The sequence below is a fragment of the Vicia villosa genome, linkage group LG2 (genome assembly GCF_029867415.1).
Source record: "Vicia villosa cultivar HV-30 ecotype Madison, WI linkage group LG2, Vvil1.0, whole genome shotgun sequence".
NCBI classification, from domain to species: Eukaryota; Viridiplantae; Streptophyta; class Magnoliopsida; order Fabales; family Fabaceae; genus Vicia; species Vicia villosa.
In genome coordinates, this window is record NC_081181.1 from 185553323 (window position 1) to 185565745 (window position 12423).

At 34.0% G+C, this 12423-nt stretch overlaps 2 protein-coding genes across 2 annotated transcripts; both read left to right on the forward strand.

Moving 5' to 3' along the window:
• The first annotated feature begins 1110 nt into the window (after positions 1 to 1110).
• LOC131650859 (uncharacterized) lies at positions 1111 to 2265 on the forward strand. Its single transcript, XM_058920565.1, has one exon. It carries the CDS (start codon positions 1111 to 1113, stop codon positions 2263 to 2265), a length of 1155 nt encoding a protein of 384 aa, XP_058776548.1.
• A 7230-nt stretch (positions 2266 to 9495) lies between these two features.
• LOC131650860 (uncharacterized) lies at positions 9496 to 10650 on the forward strand. The gene has a single exon (XM_058920567.1). The coding sequence runs from the start codon at positions 9496 to 9498 to the stop codon at positions 10648 to 10650; it is 1155 nt and encodes a 384-aa protein (XP_058776550.1).
• The last annotated feature ends 1773 nt before the right edge of the window (positions 10651 to 12423 follow it).

Below are 12423 nucleotides of genomic sequence, written 5' to 3' on the forward strand. Positions count from 1 at the left end.
GCAGGTTGCTACAAATATATTAATTATTTTTATTTTTTATTTGTTAATTAAAAACTAAAACTAGTCAATATCAGACATTTTTTTGAATTGGGGGAGTATTACAAACCTGATTCCAGTTCTTTGTTTGAGTAGTTTTAAATGGTTCAATCCGATTTTACCACTTTTACTTTAATTTTAACCAATCTACGATATTAAAAGATTGACCGGACCGGGGTCACATTCGATTTTCAGTTCAATCAATTAAATCAGACAATTCGGTTCAAATTTTAAAATATTTCATTGAACTAGAATATGAATTATAATTTTAATTACTTATTAGTGATTTTAATTTTTTTTATTGTTGTTTCCGTAGATGAATTATAATTAATATATAGATTAGTTTTTTTATTAACTTTTTCTATTTTGTGTTATTTCTTAATTTCATTTCTTTCTTTAATTGTTTGATGAATATTATTACAATTATTCTTTGAATCAATAATTAATTTTATATTTATACTTTTTAAATTTTAAATTTTTTCCTTTTTTATTATGGTATATGAAATATAATTATTTATATTTGAATATTTTTTTCTATTATTAATTTTTTTATTTGAAGTAATTTATTTATTTTATTTATTCAAATGTTTGGTGAATATTCTTTTTTAGATATATAATTTATATTTATTCTAAATTTTCAAATAAATATTCCATTTCAAACATTTATATTAGCTTATTTTTAAATTTAGAAAGCAATCATTATATTTTAATAATGTAAAGGGTGCTCATCTCAAAAAAAGTATATCCAAATTTGTTTAATTTTGTTCAAATTAACTGTAATTTATTGTCAAATATTATTTTAAATTTATTCTAGTTTTGCAAAATGTAGAAATTAAGTAAGAAAATATAATTTGGATAAGTATTGGTTTAAATGCTAGCGCAAGGGCTTCATTATTCAAATATATAAATACCCACATCTCTAAACTGTCAAATGTATCTCATTTGGTCGTATAAGATACCCACATCTTCGTTCCTTTAATTTTTCATCCACTCCACTCTCTTCTACTCGTCGGTCTTGTGTTCTTGTTTGATTTTTTTTCCAGCACTCTCTAATTTTTTTTCCAGCGTTCTCTAATGGAAGTATTTGAAGAAATTGCTTTTGAAATAGTTTCTTGGCTACCAGCAAAAAGTATTTGTAAGTTCAAATCAACTTCTCATTCATTCTCTAATTTTTCAAAAGAAATTCTTTTCAAAACAAAACAATCTCAAAATTTGTTTGAGAGAGGTGACACATGTTTTTTCATTCAGCCCGATCAAATAAGTCAAAGATACAATAAAAAAGTAGAATTTCAGTCTTTACCCAAACACCAACAATCTTCTGGTATTCCTACTCATGTTTTAAGTTTTCTCTCAAATTCCATTTGTGTCTTAGATTCTAGTAATGGTTTGCTTCTTTGTAACATTATCAATAATGATCCTATTAATATTTTCATATGCAATCCAATTACAAAGTCTTGGTTTCCTATTCCTATTCCAGATTCACTTCAAAAAAACCATAAGCTTGCAAATATGAATATAATGTTAGAATGCTCTTTAGATGACTACAAAGTGTTTCTCTTTGAAAATACATCAGAATGGTTTCCAGCTTGTTATGTTTGCAATGTTTACCATGGGAAGGAAGGTGTGTGGCAAACTATGGAAAACAATTTTTTACCCGGTGGTAGGAGCATGAAGTTCGACATGCATGTGTTTCATAAAGGATCACTTCATTTTATTTCAGATAGCGGAAATTACTTGTTAAAATCAAGTCCTTTTTATAAGCCGTATATAATATCTTATAATCTAGATAATGGAATCTCAAGTATGCTAAAGTTGCCAAGACAAGCTCTAAAAGGGTGTCATATGAAGTGTAACATGGGCATATTCAATTGGGGTAAGGTGAATAGTTCTTATAGTTCTATTTGTTTGGTAAAACTAAGAAAGTGTGTCATTACTGTTTGGTTTTTAAAAGATTATGATTCAAGTTTATGGCAAAAGGTTTTGAAGGTAAGAGTGAGAGCGTTGGGATTGAGGGAGAAAGATCCTAATGTTACAGGATTTACCATTATGAACGGAAATCTTTTAGTTTTTTCGACCGAAGAAAAAATATATACTTGCGGTTTAGATGATGAAAACTTTATGATGGTGGAAGAAATATGCCAACATAGCTGTGGATTTAACACCCGCTTTATCTCCTACTCAGATACTCTTCGTTCGTGTGGAACTAATTCTGAAATTATGCCCTGTTAAGAATGGATGATAATGCTGAAAAGAATGCTCATGTTACTATTATAGTCTCAGAGAATAAAAATTAAAGGAATCCAACCACTTATATTACAATTACATGCGCGTTTATGTTTACTCCTTAGGTTTTTCTGATTTTTTTAAAAAAATTAATATCATATTGGATTTAATACAAATACAAAGCATAATTATTTTTTATTCCTTAGATTAATCATCTTAATTATACTTCATACTGAATTGAAAAATTTTAAAATATATCCTAATAAATTTGTCCTCTAAATTTTTTCACTGCTTTAGATAATTTGGGAGATCTTTTGTCATTTCTAGGGACCTTTATTTTCTTGTTTTTTTTATTATTTTTTTTAAGAAAAACATATGTCATTCTTATACGTTCAATCTTATATCGATATTTTAAAAATAATTTAAAAATAGAATGGATGCAAATTTTAGTAAAATATATTGAAAATTTAAAGTAACACTTACTAAAAATAATAAAGTCAATGGGGACAACTTCTCTACCCATCAACATAAGTTTGGTAGTGTACCTTCAACCAATTATATGATTCTATCTCTTTTAACACATTTAATTATTTATTAAAATACTACACATATTTGTTATTTTCAAAACATTTTACAAAGGAGGTAACTTTACCCAACTTTTTGAGTTGGGCAGATAAGAATTCATCACCATATATTTTTGTTTTTTTACAAGAATTAACTAAGGGACTACGTAGGCTAACAACACGGTTTTAAAGGACTATACTGTAACTATATTTAATTAAGGGAGTAAAGACAAATAATAAATTAAAGGGTTAAATAAGTTTTTGGTCCTTATAAATATTCTAGTTTTTATTTTTAGTCCCTCCCTACCTTTAGACAACGGTTTTTATAAAAAAAACCGTTGTCAAAACCAGCTAAAACCGTTGCCAAAACCTAGGAGGGACTAAAAATGAAACTCTAATCTTTATAGGGACCAAAAACTTATTTAACCCTAAATTAAATTAAGACAACAAAAGATAAATTAAGCCAAATTAAAACAACAATTTCTCTCTAATTACCCAGCAGATTAATAGTTTTATCATTAATATTTTTAATTATATTACCTATTTTTTATAATTAATAAGAATAAACTTATTAAAATATTAATTAATTTTCTTATTAAAGATAAATTATAAAATTATGTTAATTACTAACAATTTTTATAGTATAACCAATATTTTAATTTTTGTAATGTATATTTAAGAAGTCTTATATTTAGGAAGAAACGCATGGGTTTATAAAAAATTGATACAAGTGACAAGTTAGTGAGACCCATTTTAATAAGTGAAATTCATTAGTGTTGGATGATTAGAATAAGTCAATTGTAGTGTAATTGGTTTTGAAGTGTTTTTGGAAAACAGCTTATTTGAGAAGCTATTTTGAAAAAGCTGTCAGACTACTGCAAAAAAACCAGAAAAATATTTCTGTTTTTAGGCTGTTTTGTTTAGCTTTTGTTTGTTACTTTGTTTAGTGTTAGTAGGCACTATATATACATTTTGTAACATGTTGAATGATTTAATGCCATATGATTTTTTACTCTCTCAGTTAGTCTCTATTCTCTCTAAACTTGATCTTTCCCAATTCTCCAATTTCAACAAAATTATCCATCACCTCCATTGATTCACATACAAGGTTTTGTGCTTGTTCCAACATTTGGCATCAAGAGCTTTGGTTACAATACTATTCCGCTGCAATGTCCGTTTCAAACGACAAGATCCCCACCAAACTTCCCATTCTTGATTCAAAGAACTACAACAAATGGTGCAAACAAATGAAAGTTCTCTTTGGCTACCAAGACGTGCTCGATGTGATTACTACCGGTGTTACCCCTCTTGCTGAAGAGGCTACAGCTGCCCAACAAGCCACTCACAAAGAAGAGAAGAAGAAAGACTACAAGGCTCTCTTCTTGATACATTCTTGCGTCGATGAAGACAACTTCGAAAAGGTTGGTGATTGTGACTCGGCGAAGAAAGCTTGGGATATACTCGAGAAGGCGTATGCGGGAGTTGACAAAGCGAAGGTGGTGAGGTTACAAACTCACAAGAGGCAGTTTGAATTACTTCAAATGGAAGAGAAGGAAACGGTCAACGATTACATAACGCGTGTGACGCGTTTGGTGAATCAAATGAAGGCTTGCGGTGAGTCAGTTTCGGAGGAAAACATTGTGTCGAAGGTGTTGCGTTCTTTAACGGTAAGATTCGACAACATTGTTGTTGCGATTGAAGAATCGAAGGATCTCAAGACCATGACGAAGGATGAACTACAAAGTTCATTGGAGGCTCATGAACAAAGGATGGATGAAAGAGGAAACGATAAGGCAAAAGCGGAAGTGGCTTTACAAGCTCGTTTCAATGAGAAGAATAAGAGATCGAAAGGGAAATGGTCTTCTAGAGATAAGAAGAATTTCCAGAATTTTGGTGAAAAAAATCCACAAAATTCAAGAGGACAGAGAGGAGAAGGAACCTCCAAGGATGGTAGTCAAGGCAACTACAAGCCGCTCGACAAAAGTACCAAGAGATGTTACAATTGTCAAAAGCTTGGACATTTCTCAAGAGATTGTCGTTTCAAGCGCAAGGAGAGTGATGCGGATGAAGCTAAGGTTGCTAGGCAAGAAGTGGATGATGATAACACACTTCTTGTGGTGATTACGGAGGAGAATAATGGCATGGACAGCAGTAGAAAGTTGCTGGATAGCAACTACTGCAGTACCGAAAAAATGCAGAGAACGCATTCGGAGAAAAACGCATTGGTAACGGTTCGAGATGGAGTTCAAGGTAGTGATGAGTGGTACTTGGATTCTGGTTGTTCGACTCATATGACGGGTAGAAAGGATTGGTTCGTGAAGATCAATCAAGCCACGCGAAGTAGAGTGAGATTCGCGGATAACACGACTTTAGTGGCCGATGGTGTCGGTGATGTTTTGATCATGAGAAGGGATGGTGGCCATTCCTTGATCAAAGATGTATTGTATATTCCTGGAATCAAATGTAATCTTTTAAGTATTGGCCAATTGCTTGAAAGAAATTACACGGTTCGCATGGAAAACAAGGTTTTGCGCGTTTTGGACCAAAACGGTGTTTTGATCCTTAAGGCTCCTATGTCTGCCAATAGAACTTTCAAGATTGAGTTGAAAGTTATGGAGCATAGGTGCTTAGCTACAGCTGCAAGTCGTGAGGAATGGTTATGGCACTACCGTCTCGGTCATCTCAACTTTCGTGATCTCGACGCGTTACAAAGACATGGTATGGTGTCCGGGCTGCCAAGGATTAAAATTCCAGCTGAACTATGTGAAGAGTGTGTTCACGGGAAGCAACACAAGAGTAATTTCAGCAAGGATGCGGGTCATAGGACCAAACATCACCTTGAGGTGGTGTATTCCGATGTATGCGGACCGATGCAAGTCAACTCCTACGGTGGCAATCGATACTTTGTCACGTTTGTTGATGATTTTAGTAGGAAGTTGTGGATTTACCTCATTAAGAGGAAGGATGAGGTGTTTGAAGTGTTCAAACGGTTTAAGTCAATGGTTGAGCGCCAATGCGGTAAAAGGCTCAAAACTCTCAAAACAGACGGTGGTGGTGAATTCACATCCGGTGAGTTTATGAGCTATTGCAATGATGAGGGGATAATCCGTGAGGTGGTGCCTCCCTACACTCCACAACAAAATGGCATTGCGGAGAGAAAAAATCGGACAATCATGAACATGGTACGAACCATGTTAAAAGGCAAAAATTTACCGAAAGAGCTTTGGGGTGAAGCGGTATCTACAGCTGCCTATTTGTTGAATAGGTGTCCGACAAAGAAGCTGGAAAAGATAACTCCAGAAGAGGTATGGTCCGGATTCAAACCGAGTTTGAGTCACTTGCGTGTTTTCGGTTCGGTTGTGTTTCGACACATTCCGGGACAGCTTAGAAAGAAGCTTGATGATAAGGGTGAGAAGTTGTTACTTGTTGGATATCATCCTACCGAAGGCTACAAATTGTTTGATATTAGTAGCAAGAGGATTGTGGTAAGTCGGGACGTGATTGTGGACGAAATCCGGACGTTTGACAGCAAAATTTCTGCTGTTTCTGTACAGGAAATCGATTTACCAAATGAGGTAATTGATTTCCAGCCTGTGACAGAGCCCCGTGGTGCTGCTGGAAGTCAAAATTCAGGCCCAGAAATCGATTACCTGGGAGGAAATTTGAATTTCCAGCCTACTAATGATCCTGGACAGCAACCATTCGCAACGGAGGATAGTGAAACGAATAGACGACCAACGAGGCAGAGAGGTATGCCTCAAAGACTCCGAGATTGTGAGGTATTCCGTGATAGCGAGATCAATCATGATGGTGATCTCATCCATTTCGCTTTAATGGCCGAATCCGAACCGGTGAATACGGAGGAGGCATTAAGCGATCCAAAATGGATGAATGCAATGAAGGAAGAGCTTGAATCAATTGAGAAAAACAATACTTGGATGTTGGTTGACTTACCGAAAGGAAAAAAGGCAATTGGTGTGAAGTGGGTCTTCAAGGTGAAAGCGAATCCGAAAGGTGAAATAATCAAGCATAAAGCTCGATTAGTTGCAAAGGGATTTTTGCAAAAGGAAGGGATAGATTTTGATGAGGTGTTCGCACCGGTAGCAAGGCATGAAACCATCCGGTTAGTTGTTGCGATAGCTAACAACAACAGCTGGCCGTTATATCAAATGGACGTCAAATTGGCATTTTTGAATGGTCCACTTGATGAGGAGGTCTATGTTGGACAGCCACCTGGGTTTTTTATTCAAAATCAAGAGGCAAGGGTCTACAAGTTAAGGAAGGCACTCTATGGTTTGAAACAAGCTCCAAGAGCTTGGAACAAACGCATAGATGGTTTTCTTATAGACATTGGTTTCAAGAAGTGCGTATCCGAACATGGTGTTTATGTGAAGTCGGATGCAAGCGAAGGAGTAATCATACTTTGTCTCTATGTGGACGATTTATTGATTACGGGCAGCTGTGAAAGTTATATTTCAAAGTTCAAAGAAGAGCTTATGAGGGAGTTTGAAATGAGTGATCTTGGCACAATGAAATACTTCTTAGGCATAGAGTTCCAAAAGACAAAGTTGGGGCTGCTCATGCATCAAAAGAGGTATGCAATGGAGATCTTGAAGAGGTGTGATATGGAGCATTGCAATGCTGCCACAACACCAGCCGAGGCACGTTTACAGCTGTCCAAGAGTGAAGATGAGCAAGATGTGGATCCTACTCAATACCGGAGATTGATAGGATCATTGCGTTACTTGTGCAATACGCGGCCAGATTTAGCGTTTAGTGTCGGTATTGCAAGTAGGTTCATGGAGAGGCCGAAGGTATCACACTTGGCAGCGGTTAAGAGGATCCTTAGATATGTGAAAGGTACTCTTGGCTGTGGGATTTTATTTCCTGCAAGTGACATGGGCAAAAGTTGCGAATTACTCGGATACACCGACTCCAATTGGTGCGGAGATAAGGATGATCGAAAATCAACGGCCGGTTATGTTTTTATGTTCGGAGGAGCACCAATCTCTTGGTGTTCTAAAAAGGAGCCGGTGGTTGCTCTCTCTTCTTGTGAGGCGGAGTATATCGCAGCTTTGCTATGTGCATGCCAAGCTGTGTGGCTAGTGAACCTGCTGCGTGAGTTGGACAGCAACACGAGAGGAGCTGTTCTGCTGTTGGTGGACAATGTTTCAGCCATCAACCTTGCTAAGAATCCCATAGCACATGGGAGGAGCAAGCATATTGAGATGAGATTCCACTACTTGAGAGATTTAGTAAGTTCTGGACAGTTATGCTTGAGCCACTGCAGAAGTGAAGAACAGGTCGCAGACTTGTTGACGAAAGCGGTTACAAATGATGTTTTCAAGCGACTCGTGGTGAGGTTGGGCATGAAGAACATTGAGCATTTGACTTAAGGTGGTGTGTTGGATGATTATAATAAGTCAATTGCAGTGTAATTGGTTTTGAAGTGTTTTTGGAAAACAGCTTATTTGAGAAGCTATTTTGAAAAAGCTGTCAGACTACTGCAAAAAAACCAGAAAAATATTTCTGTTTTTAGGCTGTTTTGTTTAGCTTTTGTTTGTTACTTTGTTTAGTGTTAGTAGGCACTATATATACATTTTGTAACATGTTGAATGATTTAATGCCATATGATTTTTTACTCTCTCAGTTAATCTCTATTCTCTCTAAACTTGATCTTTCCCAATTCTCCAATTTCAACAAAATTATCCATCACCTCCATTGATTCACATATTGTTCCAACAATTAGTAGTTTTATTAATTTTAATTGTATCAATCTTTTTCATAAACATTATATTTGAGTGTTTCAAAATAATAATAAAAATTATAAATTTATTTTAACAAATATTAATTTATTTATCACTACTATTAATACAAATGAGAAGATACTATTAATATAAATGAATATAGAAGATGTAAGGTGAAACATGAATATTGTAGGAAAATGATTTAGAATTTAAGTTGATGCACTCATAATCCTATATGGAATGAGGTGGGAAGTCTTGCTTTTCTATCATGTTGAAAAAACGAGTTTTAAAGAGGCATGCAGTTAAGGTGGAAATGAATGCATGAGAGAAGTTAAGGAAAGAGGGTGCATCGATGCAAATGGAGAAGTGCTAGGGCTTGGATGATATGCATTTTGCAAAAATGATGAATGCAGAAAGGTGAAATATGATTGGTGAAAGAGAAATGCACATGCAGCAATGAGAAAAAGAACCTAGTGCATAGATTGAAGATTTATAAATAAAATATAGTAAGCCTTAAACATTTCAATATTTGAAAGAAATCTTATCACACTTATTTCATTTATCTATTAGACGTGTCGGTTCATGTTTTCCGGTCAAACATTTCATAAGGGCTATATTAGCTTATCTCTTATATTGGAAATGGTTAATTATTCTCATTAAATAACAAAATGGCGCTAATTTTAAAAGAAAATTATAACCAAATTTGCTAAAAAAAACAAATTATTTTTCGAATATTAAAATTTATTATCATATATTATTTGAGATTTATTCTACTTTTGAAAAAAAATATTCAATGAGAAGATTTGTTTTCCATAAGCAAGGGCTTCATATAAGTACACTCATTTGCAAACAATCTCTTCCACGGTTATTCTTTTTTTCCCACTCCTTCCACTCTCTTTGCGGTCTTGTCCTCTATTCTCAACAACATGGATGTTTGTCTAGACATTGCTTTCGAAATATTTTCTTGGCTACCGGCTAAGAATATTTGCAAGCTCAAATCAACTTGTCACTCGTTCTCTAATTTTCCAAAAGAAACTGTTTTCAAAACAAAGCAATCTCAGAATTTGATGGAAAGGGAAGACACATGCTTTTTCATTCAGCCTGAAAAAATAAGTCAAAGCTACTATAAATTGGTAGAGTTACAAGCTCTACCAAAATACCGACAATCTTCAGGTGTTCCTAATAATGTTTTGAGTTTCTTATCGAATTCAATATGTGTTTTAGATTCTAGTAATGGTTTAGTTCTTTGTCGCACTATTATTGATGAAGAAATTGAATTTTTTATATGTAATCCAATCACAAAGTCCAAGTTTTGTATTCCGATCATTGAGTCCCTTCAAAGAAGCTACAATCTTTCTAATATAAATATTATGTTAGATTGCTCTTCAGATGATTATAAAGTGTTCCTATTTGAAAATATAACAGAATGGATGCAAAATTCTTATGCATGCAATGTTTATCATGGGAAAGAGGGTGCATGGAAGACTATGAATGAAGATTTTTTACCGGGTGGAAGGAGCTTGAATTTTGACATGCATGTATTGTATAATAGAGCTCTTCATTTTATCTCCGATTGCGGTCGTTATTTTGAAAAATCGAGTCCTTATTATAAGCCATATATCATGTCTTATAATTTAGATAATGGAAGTTCAAGTATGCTTAAGTTGCCCAGACAAGCTATAAAGGATAGTCATGTGATGTGTAACATGGGCATATTCAAATGGGGTAAAGGGACAAGTTCGAGTAGCTCCATTTGTTTGGTGAAATTACAAAATTCAGTTTTTAGCATTTGGTATCTAAAAGATTATAAGGCTGGTTTATGGCAAAAGGTTTTGAAAACAAGAGTGAGAGCTTTGGGATTGAATGAGAAAGATCCAAATGTAAGAGGGTTTACAATCATGAACGGTAATCTCTTGATATTTGCTACAGAAAAAATGATTTATAGTTGTGATTTGGAGGATGAGAGATTTATGAAAGTTGAAGAAATATGCCAACACAATTGTGGATTCTATCCTCGGTTTATCTCATACTCGGATACTTTTCGTTCTTGTGGAACCAATGTTGAAATTATGCCTTGTTAAAAATTGATGTTGTTGCATGGAATTCAACTATAAGTGTTATAATGTCTGACATAAATTTGATGAGTCAAACCACTACTACTAGAAATATAGTTGCTTTTATGGTTACTTAGTAGTTTGTTACTATTATTTAAGATATTGTAATATCTAATTTTATTTATTACAAATTCATGATGTAATTTGTTTCATTCATTTCAATTATAATAATTATTTTTCATACAATTTACTTTTTCATACTCTTACGTGCTTTTATTAAATATATATACATTATTTTTATTAAATTTATTATTACTTACATAAATAAAAAATTTATGCAAATCATGATATAAGTTAAAAAAATCAGGAAAAAATTAGGTTTTGAGCTAGTGTCATCTATGTATGATAAATAAATATATGAACATAATTTCAAATAAAATTCTTTGAAGCATAAGCGTAATAAAATGCATAAAATTAAAAATATATATTGTGCATTCAAAATAATTGAATAATTTGTATTTGGAATTATGGCACTTGACTACCCAATAATATCTCCATAAGTATATAGTAAAAATGTATTTACAAATATTTACTTTTTATTATAGAAACTAGGGCTATGTTATTGCCAATAAATTTTGTTCTCTTTCTTCAAAATTATTTTTTGCAATAGCTTAGAGTTTAGAATTTAGCTAGATTCTAAATTTTGGGTTTGCTATTAAATTTTGCCGGTTTTGTTTGATGTTCGAATTAAAAATATTGTGCTTATTTGTCCCTCTTTTAGGTTAAACCTTTTCTTATAAGCAAAAGGGAATATATTAACAAGCACTAGAGGTGCTCAACCTAGACAAGGTTACAAGAAGGAGTAAAAAAAAAGCATAAACCTCCAACCGGATGCAACCGGGTAAAAAATTACCCAAGCAAACTACCTAAAAAACGGTCTCGAATCGATACACCAATCCGGCCAAAGTAAAGTGTCATTCACCTTAGAAAAAGTCATAAACCATTTCCAAGAAATAAATTTGATAAACCCCAACCCATCAAACTTAGATAAATTTCTTTTTTTTGTAATCAAGATATATTGAAACGGGACAAAAGTCCAACAAGATTACAAAAGAGGCTAAGTGAAGCCAAAAGGAAAATTACACACCAAATAGAACTTAAGATAAGTGAAGCAAAGGGTTTTTGCTAAACTTGTAGAAGTTACAATTGGGATAGGTAATATTCCCTACATAAGACCACCTCCAAATGAGAGCCTTACACCCCTAAACCACGTCTCTAGCGTTCCAAACACCATTCTTGAAAATGATATCGTTCCTTTTCAACCAAAGACTCCAAATAATTGCCAACCAAATACTCCCCACCTTTCCCTTTTTTATTTTGAGGATAACACAAGAAGAGCACCATTTAATAAAGCTTTCTTTAAAATCGGTAGCCACACAATGGTTCATTCCCAACCAACCGGAAATTTCTTTCCAAACAATCTCCGCCTCGCGGCAACCAATTAGAAAATGAAAAGAAGACTCGGGGGAGCAACCACAAAAATCACAAGAAAGGTTGGAGGAAATATTAAGAATACATCTTTGGAAGAGAAGATCCTTTAAAGGGATTCTATTAACGAATAACCTCCAACCAAAAGCTCTAACTTTAAGTGGAACTTCTACCTTCCATATAGACGAAAAGGCTTTGTCGTAAGCATTATACGGACCGTAGGGAAAGTGCCTTTCACACATAGCGGAATAACACGAGGACACCGAGAAAACATCCGTTTCCGAAGGAGGCCAGACAGCACTGTCGCTCCCA

Bases quoted from the DNA above. Each gene is read 5' to 3' on its own strand.
- LOC131650859 (XM_058920565.1), top strand. From the start codon at position 1,111: ATGGAAGTATTTGAAGAAATTGCTTTTGAAATAGTTTCTTGGCTACCA.
- LOC131650860 (XM_058920567.1), top strand. From the start codon at position 9,496: ATGGATGTTTGTCTAGACATTGCTTTCGAAATATTTTCTTGGCTACCG.